This window comes from Aegilops tauschii, chromosome 5, assembly GCF_002575655.3.
Source record: "Aegilops tauschii subsp. strangulata cultivar AL8/78 chromosome 5, Aet v6.0, whole genome shotgun sequence".
Lineage (NCBI taxonomy): Eukaryota > Viridiplantae > Streptophyta > Magnoliopsida > Poales > Poaceae > Aegilops > Aegilops tauschii.
Window position 1 is genome coordinate 212,314,352 of NC_053039.3, and position 19,451 is coordinate 212,333,802.

The following is a 19,451-nucleotide window of genomic DNA, read 5'->3' on the forward strand; positions in this document are numbered from 1 at the left end:
ATCCACCTTGCAAAAGCGTGTCAATATGCGGTTCTATCCTTGATGGGACCTTCGAGTCTCTTTAGGATAGTATCGCATATTGGGCGTGACACCTGCGTGGCGACGAGCAGTTTCCAGGCCAACTCAGCAAGCATCGGCGCGGTGGCATGCAGATCTTCGTGAAGACTCTGCCACCGCACCAACTCAGCAGCCAGCCAGCCAGCGTGGCGCTGCACGCCTAGTCAGCCTGGACGCGCGTCGGAGCGAGGCGAAGCGGCGGCGAACGGAACGAGTTTCCTTGTCGTCCCCGATAAAGTGAGAGGGCACGTCAGTAGCGCATTAAATGTGTTTGTCCTACGATGCCAGACGATAGACTTGTGTACAGTACAAACTTTTCACATCCTGTGTGCCATTGTGGCGACCCCTTTAGCTATAAAAGGAGGCCCGAGGCATACTGGAGGGGGATTCGGACTTTCTGGACCCGGGACGCTTTGTAGCTAGTTCAAGAACACCAGATAAACGCAAACCAGCAGGAGTAGGGTATTACGCATCACTCGCGGCCCGAACCTGGATAAACTCCCCATGTTGATCTTCTAAACCCGCTCTTTCCACAGCCCCGCGCCCGCCAACCGTAGAAGGGATTCCCTGTGATCCCATAGGTGTCGTTTGCACCGACAGTCGTTTAACCCCAGCAGCGGTCGGAATTGGCGCAACGACGTGGTTGTCTTGTTGCTTTTGTTTCACCCCAGCAGCAGCCAGAATTGGCGCAACGACGTGGTTGCTCTGTCGCTTCTGTTTCACCCCAGTAGCGGTCGGAATTGGCACAACAACGTGAAAGCTGGCCGCGGGGGGCGAGGAAGGTAGAGGCGGCACTCATGGGTTCAGCGAGACAAGAAAGCCGATGGGCGGTGGCTGCGGATGCTCCATGTCGCCAATTGAGTGGTCAGAATGGTGTGGCGACGTGGTTGCCCTGTCGCTTCCGTTTCACCCTAGCAACAGTCGGAATTGGCGCGGCAATGTGGAAGTTGGCCGCGAGGGGGCAAGGGTGGCCCCTGATGGGTTCGGTGAGACATGAAAGCCGATGGGCAGTGGCTACGGATGCTCCATGTAGTCGATGGGGTGGCGCCACAACGCGAGAATGCACGAGGCCAGGGAGATCGACGGTGGCGAGGGGGTAGGGACGGCAAGCAAGAAGCTGAAATGTCGCTCCCACCAACTCGCGCCTGAGGGAACGGCAAAAAGGCAGCACAAACTAGACATATGTGGTGCTCGGGCCAAAATATACCAAAAATTCAGGCCATTTTCAAGGACCTGCACAGTACTTTTTTTGGCTCCGATCCCACAAAACGGCGGTTAATATAGTCGCCCGGGTGTTTTGTAGGATCGGCTGAAGATGCTCTCACACGAAAAGTTCACTTGACAAGACACTGGAGTATAAACCACAGTTGCAGGTAAAGAATACAGGCAAATTCAATTTCCGTCACTTTGTAGCATCTAGCTGGGAGCAGTTACTTGCACCAGGGTGAAACTCCCACTTCTCTATAACACAATCTTACCTATCAAACATTCATCTTATGAGATAGCCGAGAGATTCCGGGAGAAAGGAACTAGGAATAGGATGGAAAACCTAAAAGACTAAATGCATCTACCTGTGATTGTGCAATTGAATTACAATGGTTGGCATCAGAGCTACAAACACGGGTAACTTAGGATGAGGCAAAGAATCTCTCCTTAACCAAAACTTGAATTGTTGCTCCCCGAGGGTGGTGGTCTCAGCATGGAGTGATGGTTAGGGGTAGCCGAACTGGGCATGCCAGTGTTGAACATGATGCTGGGTGCTGCCGATGACGATGAGCCGGGGTGGATAGCTGAGAGCGGCAGGCGCGGCCCAAATGAGAGCATCTGCTGCTGCTGCTGCTGCTGCTGTTGTTGCCGCTGTTGCTGCTGCAAGAAAGCCATCTGGGCTGGATGCCCCTGCATGTTATTGCCGTAAAACGCTTGCATGCTGGCCGGAGGCATTGATCCTGGCATTGCTGGTGGTCGAGGGCTGGCTTGATTCATTGGATTTGATGCCATGGTGCTGCTGCTGCCTCCAGGCATGGGACCTCCGGAGGAAGCAAATCGAGCTGACATAAACCGGACACGCTGGGCTGTAAGATTCTGCCTGGCCCTCTCAACCTGCTCGCTTTCCTTCAAAAGCAAGGTCTCCACCTCTGCAAATTGCTTCAGCTTCAACTCCAATCTCTTTAACTGTAAATCCGACATAGTTATATTAGAATAATGAAAGCAACGTATATCACCCCTTTACCAAGTTTTGTTAACAGAAGCAGGCAGGTTAAGGTTTCAAACCAAATCTCATATGATACTTGCTTGATCGTCCTGGACTTCAGTAAAAGCTAGGGTTTCTTTTTTCTTTTTGCAAAGATATCACCTACTTATGCAAACTTCTAAAAATATTATGACAGAACAATTTGTTTCTTTTACCACATTCAGAAAATACCCTGAATCAGCCAAACTTGGCAAAAAAAACTCATCTGGAGCACAAACCAATACTTCCCAATGGGATCCTGAGCCAGTGTCCTTTCATTCCCGAAACATCTTTGCTTTTAGCAGTGTTTTGGTCTGAAATGTGGTATAACTTCTGAACTACCATTGCCAAAGGGCGAGGTCGGGAAACAATGTCAAAGACTCTTGTTGAGGACTTGAGGTTTTATCAAAGAACAGCAAAAGATGTGGTATGTTACAGTAACTTCAGTGCCGAATTAGATTTCAAGGCTTCCATCGCCACCCATAAAATAAATGTGCAAGAACTGGTACAACAGCAGCACACAGTAAATGCAACATATGCAGCAAAACAACACGAAGCAAACTAGATTATCATCAACCTCATAGCAAATTGCAGCACGCTAAACTTTGTGTTCCTACGAACCTGGTGATTTATGATGGTGGCCGCTAATCTCTGAATTTCACGCTCCTCCTGATCTGCAAAAAGTTTGCACTTTGTTGCCGCTGCTGACAAGCCACACATTGCAGCGTATTTGACGTTTTCGGGAGAGACAGATGATGAGGCATCTGTTTCAGAATAACAACGCACTTTACAATAATTTGTAAAACATCAGACACAGATGACAGATTAATTTTGGGAATAAAGCAGTTACCATAGTTTGGACGAGCAGCTTGACCCATGACATCATTGCCTTCTGAACACATCCTTAATACAGTACAAATTAAATGGTAAGCGATAATCAAAAAAAGTAACACAAAATATTTTTAAAAAACATCGACTGTAAGTCAACGACTAGTCCGCGATTAGTCAACTAGACAGTTTTTCCAGTCAACTCGTCAGTAGTAGAGCAAGTCAAGCGGCTCATCTGCTAGTCACTGGCTAGCTCAGCTCTGACTAATAATCGACTGGGAACCTCAAGTCGCTTTACTTGATGGACAATAGCCCCACTGACAGGAGCGTTTGGAGGTTAAGTCAGTATCATGCGTCCAGATAGTGCAGGATACCAAAAGTAGCGTGTCAAATCAAGCAAGGATGGGGGCATGACCAGCGGAAAACCTAGCCCTGGAAATTCCTGCCAGCTAACTCAAACTTGTGCCGCTGAAATATGCTTACCTGTGTAATGACCACTCAAAGTAGTCCTAAACATGCACTATATGACTTGAAAACCCACAGCCTACCTAATTAAATCTCCGAATAGACTCAACTTGTCGAGTTGAAAACAATGAAACAATATCAAAAAATTGAGACTTGCATTTTCTGTTCATTAATCGCATCACTGAAGAACCCCTAATGCAGCATCTGTTATAAGAATCTTATCCCTTAATTAGAGTCCTAGTTGATTAAGCATCTTTGTTAGGAAAGAGTCTGGTCAATTTAGAGATGGTATTAGAGTTTGAATAGATTTACCAGCTTGTTGGTCAAGTCTTGTCTACTATATAAAGGGGCCGACCCCTCTCAATAAAGCAGAGAAGAATATTGTTGTTTACTTTTATCTACTTTTCAGTAATTAGGGTTAGTCAGTTGTAGATTCTTCCAATTTGGTATTGGAGCCATCTACGAATCTTTTTCACTAAATGACCCTTTCTGAAACTTACTTTCCTCACTGACCCCCTCAAAAACTTATTTCGGGAGCTACCCCCTCGCATAGACGCCTATTAATTTGGCGTTTCTAGTATACGTAGTAACGCCAGATAATTTGGCACAATCTAATCCCAGCTGTCAGTCCATCCTACATGGAAAAAAATCAGAAGACGCCAAATCAGTTGGGGCCTCTATTCCTTAGCGATTCCCCAGCCATCGTTGTCCCACACGCTGCCTCCACAACTTGCATCGGCGAGCTCACCGGCTTCATCCACCTACCGACCTCAGCTACAACTCCTTCTCAGGCCCACATCCCAAGCACACTCGTACAGCTCGCGTAGCTGCAGAAGTCTACCTCAGCTACAACAACCTCACCGGCGGCATCCCGGGCACCTTCCCCGGCCTTAGATCTCTCACCTTCTGGTGTTACTAGCTGTGCACCCTCACTGCACCTCTCTGAGCTACTGTGCTGCTGCTGGTTCAAGCGCGGGGCTGGACGCTGCCCTTCACGCGCCTGGCCAGGGGATGGTTCCCATGTCGCGCGCGTATACTACTTCTCCCTGGACGAGAAGCTGATCATCTACGACTAGCTCAGCAATGGCTTAGGCCTTAAGCGTCTCGTCGCCAGAGCGTACAAGGGGAATCATTCGATGGCTAAGAGAAAGGCGCCAACTGATTTGGCATCTTTGACCTTTTTTCCACGTAGGACGGACAGACGGCTGGGGTTAGATTGTGCCAAATTATCTGGCATTACTTCACGTACTCCCTCCGTACCAGTGCATTAGGCACATTACGAAACCAGATAATCCCAAAACGCTTAGGCGCGATGCATTAACTTAACACCTCATTCCTGTTTCTTGCCACGAAAAAAGGAATCAGCCAATAGAGGACGCGGGGCGCGTATGCCTTCAATGACTTAGATTACCTAGCACGACATGCAGTGGCCAGTTCTCTGCATGCAATGGTATTAATTAGCAAATAAACATCAAGTTCTCTCGTTTTTTCCTCCGCCTTGGTCGCAGTGCACAACCTAAGATGCCTAATGCGCCGGTACGGAGGAAGTACTAGAAACACCAAATTAATAGGCGTGTATGCGAGGGGTAAACTCCCAAAATAAGTTTTTGAGGGGGTCAGTGAGGAAATTAAGTTTCAGACAGGGTCATTTAGTGAAAAAGACATTGAGATCGAGGCTGTGTGGCATATGAAGATCATCACAAAGCAATTGGAGGGCTTCACACGCCAACGAGCAACGGCTGACAGCCCTGCCCCCATCGCTCGACTCCACGGCTGCAGCAGCCGCCCATGACGCCACCTCCGCCTCCCAAGCCCTGCTCCCCAGCGACGACGCGCCCCTGGTGATTCCCCTCGCCAAAAGCACCTCCGGTGTCCCCTTATCCAGCGCGGGAATCGTCTCCGCCGCCGCCGGTCCACCCGCCAGGCAGATTGCCCACCCACACCACCCCCTCACTTTCCTGCCTTCCACTCTTTAGCGTCTACTTCCCCTTGCAACATAACCCTGTGCCCCGACCACTGCCAACCACCATCAGCCGCCAACGCCCTTTTACCACCTCCAGCCATCTCCTTACTCAGCACAGCCACCCCCTAACATCAATCTGGACCACTTGGCACCCTCACCCTATAGCCCAAATCCCACCCCAATTTTGCCGCCCACCTACCAGCAGCAGCCCCACCATCAGCAGCCGCAGATTTTTGCTGCCGCATCTACGCCTTCACGCCTCCACCTGCCAATCAATTTCATGTGCCGTTATGGCCACACACACCCTCCACAACCCATTTATGAATCCACCCCACCCATTACCTCCCTTCCGCCCCTACCTAACAATCACCTCGGATCAGCTTCTGGTTCAGGCGTGCATCGCTTCCACAAGCTCGACTTCCCGATGTATGATGGTTCGGTCGATCCTCTTGGTTGGCTCAATAGGTGCAAGCGTTTTTTTCGTGGACAGCGCACGGGCGACAAGGTCTGGACTGCAGCCTACCACCTCGCCAATGACGCTCAGTTCTGGTACTTACAACTTGAGCGCGATTTCAGCATGCCGACATGGGAGCAGTTCAAGGAAGCTTGCCACATTCAGTTTGGGCCGTCACTCCGCGCCAATCCCTTGGGTGAGTTGGCACGTCTGCCGCTCAATTCCTCAGTTGCCGACTACACCAGCAGGTTTCTAGTGCTCATGTGCCACAACAATGAGCCATTAACACCATCCCAACAACGGTTCTGTACACAACAGGGCTGCCCGATGGTCTTCGCACTGACGTCGAGCTTCAGCAGCCATCTGACTTCCACACCACCATCTCCTTCGCCAAGGCCTATGAGCAGCGGCATTTCCCTCCAACATCACCACACCAGCCTTCTCGTCCTACAGAGCCCTTGTGCCCCTCCGATCTTCCTTCGGTCAACGCAGCTACAATACCTTCCCCGCCTGCGCCACTAGCACCTGTTCTGCCATCAACCACTCCAGAGCTAACCCCGCCGCGGCAGGTTAGGCGCCTCACTCCAGCTGAGTTAGCAGAACGTCGTCGTCAGGGCCTTTGCTTCAACTGCGACAAGATTTACGTTCGGGGTCACCGGTGCGCGCGGCTCTTCTTCATCGAGGCTAATGACTACGATCAAGATAGCTCCACATCTGGCAGTACCCAAGGTCCCCTGGGAGGCAATTGACAACCTACAGCTTGTGGACAAGCTATTTTTCAAGGAAAGGAGAGATATTATGTGAACCAGCCCATCAAACGTGGAGTCTTATCCCTTAATTAGAGTCCTAGTTGATTAAGCGTCATTGCTATTAAGAGTCCAGTCAGTTTAGAGATAGTATTAGAGTTTGAATAGATTTACCGGCTTGTTGGTCAAGTCTTGTGTGCTATATAAAGGGGCCGACCCCTCTCAATAAAGCAGAGAAGAATATTGTCATTTACTTTTATCTACTTCTCAGTAATTAGGGTTAGGTCAGTAGTAGATTCTTCCAGCACCTTTAATCTAAAATTGACTTTAATACATAACCAAAATGTAATCATTAAAGTTACATTAGCCCGCTAGATCAAACTCATTTCAAATATCACTAGATCTTAAATACTTCAAGAGACGTTTGATTAGAAAGTTTTTAGTCGACAGCATGGAAGTCTGTAAAACTGTTGGACATTCTTTGTGGACAAACACATTTGTAAGACACCCTTCAGGAACTATAAATAGTAGTATATCAATACTTCCATTAGTATTGTTATCAGTCAAAAGTATAAGCATTCAAAAAACAGCAGCAAAGCACGAGTGATGATACTGATATGCCATATAGGTTGCTCACCTGGAATCATCTCTTGTCAAAACAGATAATGCTGCATTTGCACAGGATGCTGCTATTCTTGGTCCTACTGCAGAGGCCAAAAATGCAACCTGCAAACATTCCTGAACGGTTAGACCAGCTATATAATAGATCAAGAACAGCCTGAACAGATGCATAGCAATAACAAGAAACTGTATATGTCCTAGCAAGAAGCTCTGTGATTCTGAATTGTGAGGGGGGTTCTGAGCAAAATTGTTGACTTATCTGCTCCTCGCTCCTTAGGTCCATCAAAATATGATGCTCTTGCATTTCATCCAATGACTCTCGTTCAGGGTTATCATGTTAGCGCTATAATATGCTATCCATCTAAATATGATGCTCTCAAGGTTTACGAGTCGATGAGTCGACGAGTCGTTCCGACGTTGAGACTCATAGACTAATCGTGACTAGTCTAGACTAGTGCTGGACTAGTCGACATGGTACTGTAGTACTCAATTATTGTTAATAACTAGTAGTAGTATCAAGTATGTAGTATATATAAACAGTACAGTATGCAATAAAACCAGAAGTGTTAGGCAACGCTCGCCAGGCCCAGCCCAGCACCACACAACACCCCCAGCTGGCCCATTTGGGCCCAAGTGGCCAGCCTACTTAGCTCCCGTCACTGGAACCCTAGCTCCCAATCGTTCCCATTGCTGCCGCCAGCACCATCACACACAGGAGCACGCGTGCGCGACCCGCGCCTCGAGCCGCCTTCCGCCGGCCCCGGCCGCTGCCGCCGACCACCTCCATGCCTCCTCCTCTCCTCTCCTCTATCTCTATTCCTTCTCTCTCGTCTCAGGGCCGCGCGCACCTACATGTCACGGCCATGGCTGCCGCCCGAGCATGAGCTCCGGCCAGGCTGGGTGACTTATCCCCTCAAAATTTTGAGGCGCTCGACTCAAATAGCTCGACTAGTCTGTCGACTGTTCGACTAGACCAAGTAGTCTACACGAGATTTGTAGTCGACACTCAAGTTGCGACTCGTAGACTAGTCTGTCGACTAGTCTCGACTAGTCCCTCGACTCGTAATCAGTGGATGCTCTTGAATTTCATCCAATGACTCTCGTTCAGGGTTATCATGTTAGCGCTATAATATGCTATGCATATTCCCCTTCCAAGTTTCATTCAATAACAGTCTTATATTTGTTTACAGAGGGAGTATCATGTTAGCCCTATAATAGGAACCAAATAATCCCCTATCAACGGGATTGCATATATAATGTACCACCAGTGCCCTCAATCAGGTGTGTTTTAGCATTCAATCAATGGAAAATTGGCAATAAGCTATTTATGCAGACAAATACTTAAAATGTGATTTACACCTTTATGGAATTCTATCCAGATTCTATGTTGTTCAACAGCTTTTGATGTTTGAACAGAAAAATAAACTGCAATAAGCTATCTACTCATGCAGTCAGTAAAGCTCAACAGTGCTATAGACATCTCGATTAGCAGTGCCAGCACATGGTCAGCAACTAATAATAGTCACAACTCAATTTCCAAAATTTCTAAAATGTTTTTTCTTAAACCCAGTGTGAGCTCTGATTCACAAATATTCTGGTTAAACAACTTTGGAATTTTCAGTCTATATGCATGTACATCACTAAAAATCAACTGTGTAAAAAAATGGAAATAACTATAAATGTTACTGATCAAAAGTATAATACTTTTCGACGCCTAAAAGAGAATTGAGGAATTCGAAAAATTTACATACAACCCATAGTGAATCACTTACCAGTGACATGACTGGATTAGCAGAATTAACAAATGGAAGCTGTTGTCCAGGTTGGCTACTTTGAGGAACGCTACCTAAGAAAAATAATCGTCACAGTTACAAAATGGAGGCAGATAAATTTCACTGCCATCAGAACTGAAATGTAACCAAAGTTTATCGACAGAGCAAATAGTGAGTAAACCTGAAATGCCGCCATTGGAATTTGAATACGAAAATCCATTGCTTTGTACTCTAGATGAAACGGATGCTTCTGGTACTTCAATGCTCTCTAACAGACCATCTTCCACTGGAATACGAATAAAATGGTGAATACACTGCGCCTTAGACTTTGTTCCGACATGTTCAGCAATAGCATTCCAATTATCATTGTACTTCTCCAAGCCCTCCAGCAACAGTAAAGTTTCCTCATGAGTCCAGCTGTCCCCATCATTGTCTGATCCATCTTTCGTTCCATCCACTCTCTGAAAATCTAAGCTTGAGTGCCCAGGAACAAATCTTGCATCATGGAAGCAATCCGAGCAAAGAGCAATGTCTGCCTATTCAATCAGTAAAAATGAGTCAGCTTGCTGCATCTTCACAGGCTACTCTCAAAAGGAGCAGTTTACATAAGTAGAGTAAAATTGCTACGATACCAGAAAAAAGATGTCCATGATCATCTACCTGGAGAAAAAATCATACTGCAATAAGATAAGCTATTATCCTTAAAACAGTGTGTACTGGAACTAAGCATATCTACTACTCCCTTCGTCCCAAACAACTCCTGCGCCCCCTCCCCCTACAATGAAGATCAACCGCACCAACCCCATCACTAACAGCCACTGCGCCATTCTGACTGCCACTGACTTTCCCTCCATTACCACCACACTGGGCAAGGATAAAGAGCTTAACCTTAAGGACATTATGCATAACTTAGATAACTATAGTTTACAGGGCATCTACGTATAGATTAACACAGAGATGCTATTTAATAACATTCATTCTACAGAACTGGCATGTGTCATCATAGGAGTGAGATCTGATTCAGACGCTGCACTTAAGCCCATCCCCAGCCACAGAGCCAACTCTAGTGTTGAGCAACTGTTCACACTCTGACTTGTGTGCCACTAGCAACAATAACACCATCCATGGGCAAGTTGCAGTTTTTTTACTGATTCAGGACACATTCTGCATGTGGTATTGTATTTCATTATTTTTGTGTGGTGTTGTATTTTTTCCAAATTGGTTTTTTTTTTTTTGCCACTGCGGTTGCACTTCACAAACTGTTTGTATTTTATGCAAGTTAGAAACATCGGTATGATGTTATCCCGAGAAAAGATTATACCTTCAGATCGAAGCAAATAGCATAATGATTCATTGTGACAATTTCAACTCAAAGCTGATGTTCCAGACAAGCTGGGGGATAAGATCCAGACATTTGAGAAGTCAACTGTTTACAGATAATTTGTCTGTTGGAAGATCTAAACGAATGCACATAAATGTGCCAAATAAGGACTCTTTCTATTTATCCTTCAAACTGATTTCTAAACATGCTCTTCTATCACATTTTGTTATTGTGCCATAGCATTTTCCAATGAATTACAACATATTATAGATAAATATTAATAATGAGCAGCATACTGGAATAAGGACAAAGAAAATAGTCCATGTATGTACAGGAACTGAAATGTTAGCTGATCAATTCTTATCCTAGGGTGATTCATAAATTGCACATCAGCCGGTCATTTAAAAGGAAATCTACACCATTTAAGCCTTCCATTTCCTAGGAAGGAAAGCATTTTGGCCATGGAACTTCCTAACTGCAGTACCCCGCCCCCCTCTATTTCATTTCTTAGGGCAACAACCCCCCCACCTCTCTCTATAAGGGTCCTTCTGATTCACAGGATTCCAAAAACACAGATTATAATGACATGCCAACTTGAATCCTACAGGATTTTGTTTGCAATAATGTCTGCTTGATTGCAGCACATGAAAAACAAAGGATTCTTTTGGGTGGTGGATGGAGAATTTCCAATGAAAGGTAATGTAGTGCAAAGGAATCCTTAGAAAGAGATCCCACAGATCAAACAGGCCACGTGGGAACATTTTCTAACCATTCTAATCCTCCAAAATTCCATGAAAACCAATTAAATCAAAGACACACTAATTGATTCTCCTGCAAAACAATAGAACCATCCGAGGTAGTGGTTCCATCCCTACTCCTAATTCCCCTCCTATCAGTTGAGGCTCAAAGTACAGATAATGATTCAGGACCAATTAATCACGATAATGATATTGCAGTTATAGGCACTTCAAAATGATGTTTTGAGAAAGATGAACTATGAAAATTTCATTTCAAGAGATACTAGCTGGATGATGCTTTATACAAGTTCAGGTAAGTTTAGTGCTTGAGGACCACCATAAATATCCAATGTAATTCTTTTACCATGAATATCCAATGTAATTCTTAGTGTTGTAAGAAAAACATATGCTGCAGTTATATAATAAAATAGAATAATTGTTTGATTATTGGCATTTTCAAAATGTAGGGCCACACATTGTGTTTAGCACCAGGACCTCAAACTCTTATGTGTGGCCCTGTATACAGGACTAACATGATAATTGTCACTTTACAAAGCAAGTATACATTGATAATTTGCAACACAGTGGTACTCACTGATACTCTTTTAATCAAACCATTCTATCGAGCTTTTTGTACTTAAAATTGCAAATGAACTTAAGAGTTGAAATGTAGCTTTCAAGCATACTCATGCGGTAAACTGATACTAAATTTTCAATGTGAGAAAATTAATAATATGAAATCATTCTACAAAAGAACCCAATCAAGTATAAATGTGAAGAGAATTGCATAAACAACAGTTCTGACGATGTGGAGAAAGATTTTCTCTAAAAACGTAGATAAATAATCCCATATATGGAGAACGAAAAACTCTCCGTACTGTTATAATTGTACGCACCTCCTTTTGTGATTCATAGTGCAAACTGGGCAAAGGTTGTGAACAATAACTACAAAAGTTCTCAGACAGCCTCTCCCAAATCTTTTCGTCCAAGTCTGCAAAGCCAGTATCACCATTTGGCACCTCCAGAGCAGACGAAGTTGATGCCACGGAAGCAATATCCTCTGCTCGGGCACTGCATTTTGGCCGATCAAACAAAATCAGACCGTCAATTGACTTCAATGGTGCAGACGCCAGCTGCAGCTCCCCTGTTTGCTCCTCCCTGATTAAAGATGATGCCAGCCTCAAGCCCCGGTGCACAGATCCAGCCGCGAGGTAATTAATAATCCCCCAAGTGTCCAAGAACCTGACTATCCGACTCAGGTCATACAATTCAGCCGTGCTTGTAACAAGCCCCTGGCACTCAGCAAATGCAAGTCTCCTCGACGGGCGCTCCAAATACTTCACAATCACCTTATTCCTCAGCATTATGTACTTCTCTGGTGTATGCCCTGGGGACTTCCCTGAGAAGAAATGTGGCACCACCTGCCTCTCCAACCTGTGTACAGTCGCCGGGGAGAACCAATCTGCAAATTGCAAATCATCCCACATGACCAACAAATGAGAATTAACAATTTGCTCCACAACTTTAGCTTGCTAGAAAGCATCATTGGCGTCAAGAACAAACCTGCGTGTCTGGGGACGACGAGTAACTTGCTGTAGAACTGCTTGGGCACGCCTTGGCATTCCATGAGTGGAGGCACGGTGCAGACATAGGAGGACGGCTTGTCGGGGTCGTTGGACAGGGATGGGTGGTCGGGGAGCATGGCTGCGAGCACCTGAAGCTGCCCATGCGAAATGTTCTCCAGCGCGGGAGCAGGTGGAGCCGAAGCACAGCTGGCACCAGCCGCCAAGGCACGATCGGCGGCTATAACTGCGAGCACAGAGGGATGGAGCCGGCTGATAGTGCGGCGGGTAGCCGAGGGGAAGCCAGAGACGGGCTCCGCTGAGGAGAGCACCTCCGCCTCCCGGAGGTCGGGCACGGTGTCGTCATCACCGCCACGGGCGCCTAGGGTTTCGCCCCCGTTGGCGGAGCCGTGGAGCGCGTCGTCTTCGTCGTTCGCCGCTGCGGAGTCGGAGTCGTCGGAGTGGTCGGCCCCGCCGGACTGCTTCGATGGGGAGGTGTCCTGTGAGCGCTTCCGCTTCCGCCACTTGAGCTTCGCATCTGGGAGGGGATTAGGGTTTTGGGGAGGGAAGGGCGGCGTCAGTGCAGGAGAAGGGGCTCGTTCCGGAGAATTGCGAGGTGCGAAGGGGTTGGGACGCGTACCTGAGGAGGACGAGGCCTTGCGAGGCATCGTCGCCGGCGCCGGCGGAGGCGGAAACGGTGGTGGAAGCTTGGACTGTGTGCCCGCGAGTGAGGGGGGCCACGGCGGGGCGGGTAGGCACGTGCGAGAGGAGTGAGGAGGAGATTTGAGCTCTGTCTTGTCCGAAATTTTCACTCCATCTTACAGCTCTCCCTTTGAATTCTGAGATCCGAATACCTTGGAAAGAAGAGAATGTCCTCTTGAGGAAATTTGTCAGGCTCGCCTCTAAATTTAATTGTCGTCTATTTCTTTTGTTTCCGGATTGGATGGCTCATAAGACTCTAACGGCTCTTCTGGTTAAATACCGGTTTGCATCATGAGCTTTTTCCTCGGCGTTGCTAAGGACCGGATGACCCACAGACTCCTTTATGTTCTTCTTTCCCGTCAGATGCCTTTTTATCACTTTCTGATATCTTTCTATTTGCTCATGGGTTGTAATGATATAAGGTCATGTTTTCTCTTCATTTGAAATCTTTATGAGATTTGGGTTGTAACCCTAGCCGTCATCGACTTTTACAGTACTCTTGTTTTTCATTTCATTATAAATCTTAGATTGTGAAGCTACTCTGCTACTTGATAGCTGTTAAAATTTAGTGATTAGTTGGTTAGATCCTCACTATTGATATCTAGAGTCTGTTTTTCCTCAGAGACCCATGGATCTCGAGTATGTTGAGGTTGGGTTCTCTCCTAAAATCCCTTGGCAAGCTTGCATTTTGGCAGCGGCAAGTTCTTCTGGTGGCGGCCGGAGTGGCACTAGTCCGGGTGCAGTCAGTAATGCAGTCTTGTTGCTGAAGCTCATCTCTTCAGTGGTAAAATCCCGGCCCATGTTGTTTGACCATGCACCATTTGGAGGTGGGCAGTGAAGGTAACTGGCTGCAGTAGACGGGGTAAGTGTGGTAGAAGAGGAACGCAAAATCATCTCTCCCTTTTCAACCTTATTCTCATCAATAGCAAGGTAACACAGTGTTGTGGCTGAGTAAGAATGACAAACATTACAAGATAGGCGACATTACAGATCTGGAACTAGAGTCCTTGGAGCTCGATGTCAATATCTTGCAGAAAAATCGATAGGATGATGGAAAAGAGTTCCAGGAGTTTCAAGCAACGGTAATTATGAATTTGGTTACCATGCAATAGAATTTTGACAAGATTCATACGAAGTCCAAACGTCTGTTGCTAGATCCGGAGCCCATGGAAGAAGAAGTTGATGGAAATATGCCCTAGAGGCAATAATAAAATGGTTATTATTATATTTCCTTAATCATGATAAAGGTTTATTATTCATGCTAGAATTGTATTGACCGGAAACTTAAATACATGTGTGGATACATAAACAAATACCGTGTCCCTAGTATGCCTCTACTAGACTAGCTCGTTGATCAAAGATGGTTAAAGTTTCCTAACCATGGACATGTGTTGTCATTTGATAACGGATCACATCATTAGGAGAATGATGTGATGGATAAGACCCATTCGTTAGCTTAGCATAATGATCGTTCAGTTTTATTGCTATTGCTTTCTTCATGTCAAATACATATTCCTTCGACTATGAGATTATGCAACTCCCGGATACCGGAGGAATACCTTGTGTGCTATCAAACGTCACAAGTAATTGGGTGATAATAAAGATGCTCTACAGACATCTCTGAAGGTGTTCGTTGAGTTGGCATAGATCGAGATTAGGATTTATCACTCCGAGTATCGGAGAGGTATCTCTGGACCCTCTCGGTAATACACATCATAAGCTTGCAAGCAAACGACTAAGGAGTTAGTCACGAGGTGATGTATTACGGAACGAGTAAAGAGACTTGCCAGTAACAAGATTGAACTAGGTATGAAGATACCGACGATCGAATCTCGGGCAAGTGACATACCGATAGACAAAGGGAATTACATATGTTTTTATAATGGTTCGACCGATAAAGATCTTCATATAATATGTAGGAGCCTGCTACTTCTTGAGCTTGCGTTAGTTTTCCTTTGAAGAGGAAAGGGTGACGGAGCAAAGTAAAGATAAGTATTTCCCTCAGTTTGAAAACCAAGGTATCAATCCAGTAGGAGACAACGCACAAATCACCAATATCTGCACAAACAATCAAACAACTTGCACCCAACGCGATAAAGGGGTTGTCAATCCTTTCACGGTTACTTGCAAAAGTGAGATCTGATAGAGAGAGATGAAACTAAACAAACGATAAAGTAAATAATTTTGGTATTTTTGGTTTATAGATCAGAAAGTAAAAGATTGCAAAATAGTAGATCAGAAACTTATATGATGAAAAATAGACCCGGGGGGCATAGGTTTCACTAGAGGCTTCTCTCAAGATAGCAAATAATACGGTGGGTGAACAAATTACTGTCGAGCAATTGATAGAAAAGCACAAAGTTATGACGATATCTAAGGCAGTGATTATGAAATATAGACATCACGTCCGTGTCAAGTAAAGTTACCGATAGACGAAGACGAAAGAGGGGATGCCTTTCGTGGCATCCCTAAGCTTAGGCTCTTGGTTGTCCTTGAATATTACCTTGGGGTGCCTTGTGCATCCCCAAGCTTAGGCTCTTTCCACTCCTTATTCCATAGTCCATCAAATCCTTACCCAAAACTTAAAAACTTCACAACACAAAACTCAACAAAAAATCTCATAAGCTCCGTTGGTATAAGAAAATAAATCACCACTTTTGGCATTGTTGTGAACTCATTCTTTATTATATTGGTGTAATATCTATTGTATTCCAACTTTTTCATGGTTCATACCCCCCCCCCCCCGATACTACCCATAGATTCATCAAAATAAGCAAATAACACATAGAAAACAGAATTCGTCAAAAACAGAATAGTTTGTAGTAATCTGGATAGTTCGAATACTTCTGTAACTCCAAAAAATCTGAAAAAATTGGACAACATGGGAAATTTGTATATCAATCTTGTGTAAAAAATCAGAATTTTATCACGCTTACGTGATTTTTAAAAATTCTGGGACTCGATGCAAAAGTTTCTGTTTTTCAGCAAGATCAAATCAACTATCACCATGAGCCACCCCAAAGGTCTTACTTGGCACAAACACTAATTAAAACACAAAACCACATCTAACTAGAGGCTAGATGAATTATTTATTGAAAAACAGCAAAGTATTGGGTTGTCTCCCAACAAGCGCTTTTCTTTAGAGCCTTTTAGCTAGGCATTGATAATTTCGATGATGCTCACATGAAAGATAGCAATTGAAACACAAAGAAAGCATCATGTAGCATGTGAAAAACACATCTAAATCTAACATACTTCCTATGCATAGGCATAGGCATCTTATAAGCAAACAAATTATTAAGGCAAGCAAAAACTAGCATATGCAAGGAAGAAGAAAGAAACAATAGCAATCTCAACATAACGAGAGGTAATTTAGTAGCATGAAAATTTCTACAATCATATATTCCTCTCTCATAATAATTGCATGTTGGATCATAATTGCATGTTGCATGTTGGTAATTGATGTTCTTCTTGATCAACACGCGTAGGAGAGTCGATAGCGTCCGGTTGGTGACTTTCGTTTGGCCATCGGTTCGAGGATGATAGGCCGTTGAGAATAGAAGCTTGATGCCGAGCTTGGCGCAAATGGTCTTCCAAAAGTAGCTTAAGAACTTGACGTCCCGGTCCGGCACAATGGTCCTTGGCACTCCATGCAACCTCAAGATTTCCCTACAAAAATATTAGCAACATGTGAAGCATCGTTTATCTTGTTGCATGGTACGAAATGTGCCATTTTTTAGAATCGATCCACAACAACAAAGACGGAATCCTTTCCATTTCGAGTTCTAGGCAAACCAAGCACGAAATCCATACTAATATCTTCCCATGGTTGATATGGAATTGGAAGTGGCATATGTAAACCATGAGATTGGGCTTTGGACTTAGCTTTGCGACATGTAGAGCATTTGTTGGTGAAGCGTGCCATGTCGCGGAACATCTTTGGCCAAAAGTACTTGAAGGAGAGTGTGGCGAAGGTCTTGTCGCGTCCAAAATGTCCCATGAGTCCACCTCCGTGAGCCTCTTGCAAAAGTAAAAAACGAAGAGAAGAGTCGGGTATACAAAGTTTGTTAGCACGCATAAGGTAGCTATCTTTGAGATAAAAGTTCTCCCAACAAGTATGAGTAATACATTTTGCATAAGGAAGTGCAAAGGAAGGATCATTCGCATAAAGATCTTTAATATGCTGAAAACCAATAACATTCAACTCTAGTTGGGTAACAAGCATGCATATGCGGGAAAGAGCATCCGCCACAACATTTTCTTTGCCCTTAATGTACTTGATCACATAAGGAAAAGACTCAACAAATTCACTCCATTTAGCATGTCGTTTATTCAACTTAGTTTGACCCTTAAGGTACTTTAGAGTCCCATGATCGGTATGTATGACAAATTCATGTGGGCGAAGATAATGTTCCCAAACATGCAATACTCGCCCTAAAGCATACAATTCTTTGTCATATGTAGGATAGTTAAGTTGAGCACCGGAAAGTTTTTCACTAAAATATGCAACGACTCGCTTTTCTTGCATCAAAACTCCACCAATCCCATTCCCGCTAGCATCACAATGAACCTCAAAAGTTTTGGTGAAATCGGGTAATGCAAGAATTGAGGCATGAGTAAGCAAAGATTTGAGCTCATCAAATGCGGTAGATTGAGATCGTCCCCAAACAAAAGGTGCATTTTTCTTACTCAAAGCATGCAACGGTGCGGCAATAGTGCTAAAGTCTTTCATAAAGCGACGCTAAAAACCCGCTAGACCAAGAAAACTACGGACTTGTTACAAATTCGTCGGTTGGGGCCAATTTTTAATTGCTTCAATTTTAGACTCATCTACATGAACTCCCTTGGAAGACACAACAAAGCCCAAGAAAACGATCTTGTCAACACGAAAAGTGCATTTCTCCATATTTGCATAGAGACGCTCTTTTCGAAGAGTTTGCAAAATGGCTCTAATATGATTCACATGCTCTTTGAGGGATTTGCTAAACACAAGAGTGTCGTCAAAGTAGACCACAACAAACACACCAATGTAAGGGTGAAGCACATAATGCATTAGACGCATGAAAGTACCGGGTGCTTCTGATAAACCCATAGGCATAACTAACCACTCATACAAACCAAACTTTGTTTTAAAAACGGTTTTCCATTCATCAACCCTCTTGTATGCGGATTTGATAGTAACCACTTTTAAGATCAATTTTTGAGAAAATAGTGGCACCGCTAAGCTCATCTAGCATATCATCAAGGCGTGGAATGGGATGCCTATATCTAACGGTGATAGCATTGATGGGTCTACAATCCGAACACATGCAAAAACTACCGTCTCTTTTTGGCACAAGGATGACCGGTACGGCACAAGGACTCAAACTTTCACATACACGTCCATGGTCTATGAGATGGTGTACTTGCCTTTGTACTTCTTTGGTTTCTTCGGGGTTGACGTGGTATGGTGCCTTGTTAGGAAGGGGTGCGCCAGGGATGAGGTCGATCCGATGTTCGATGCCACGTAGAGGAGGAAGACCAGGAGGTAGCTCATCAGGAAAGACATCCGCGAATTCTTGCAACAAATTAGACAACACTATAGGAAGAGGATTAGGATGGTTAGTCTTTTTCACCTCATCTTTGCATAATAGGACATAGTGGATGACACCCGATGGGTTCTCACACACTTCTCTCATCTCTCTTTTTGTGGCTAGGAGGATTAAGTTTTTCTCTGTTGGCGAAGAGTCGCTCAATTTTGGCTTGTGGCGCTCACTTTCTTTTTGGTGATTCACTCTCTCACTAGGCTCTCCTCGATGTGTGGTTGCTTGCTTGTCGGCGATCACTTGCTTCGAGACATAGGTCGTAGCACGTACTCCGTTCCCTTCAACTTGAAGCTATAGTGGTTTGTTCTCCCGTTGTGGATGACGCCGCGGTCAAATTGCCAAGGTCTTCCCAAAAGAAGATGGCACATAGACATAGGAACCACGTCACACTCAATGGTGTCCTCGTAG

The 19,451-nt window shown here is 44.9% G+C and overlaps 1 protein-coding gene across 1 annotated transcript; it reads right to left on the reverse strand.

Moving 5' to 3' along the window:
- Window positions 1–1,424: 1,424 nt before the first annotated feature.
- Window positions 1,425–13,654, reverse strand: LOC109778846 (SWI/SNF complex subunit SWI3C homolog). The gene is made up of 9 exons (XM_020337430.4): window positions 13,397–13,654; window positions 12,758–13,294; window positions 12,091–12,656; window positions 9,318–9,672; window positions 9,137–9,210; window positions 7,381–7,469; window positions 3,138–3,190; window positions 2,909–3,051; window positions 1,425–2,229 (listed from the first exon to the last, which is right to left on the reverse strand). Exons 1-9 carry the CDS (start codon window positions 13,422–13,424, stop codon window positions 1,711–1,713), a joined length of 2,364 nt encoding a protein of 787 aa, XP_020193019.1. The 5' UTR covers window positions 13,425–13,654; the 3' UTR covers window positions 1,425–1,710.
- Window positions 13,655–19,451: the final 5,797 nt, after the last annotated feature.

What these genes read in the sequence shown, in the direction of transcription:
- LOC109778846 (XM_020337430.4), bottom strand. Translation starts at nt 13,424, where the DNA reads ATGCCTCGCAAGGCCTCGTCCTCCTCAG. An exon ending in CAAGGCCTCGTCCTCCTCAG is followed by an intron (nt 13,295 to 13,396) that starts GTACGCGTCCCA and finishes ATCCCCTCCCAG; the next exon opens with ATGCGAAGCTCAAGTGGCGG. An exon ending in CTAATCCAGTCATGTCACTG is followed by an intron (nt 7,470 to 9,136) that starts GTAAGTGATTCA and finishes GAATGTTTGCAG; the next exon opens with GTTGCATTTTTGGCCTCTGC.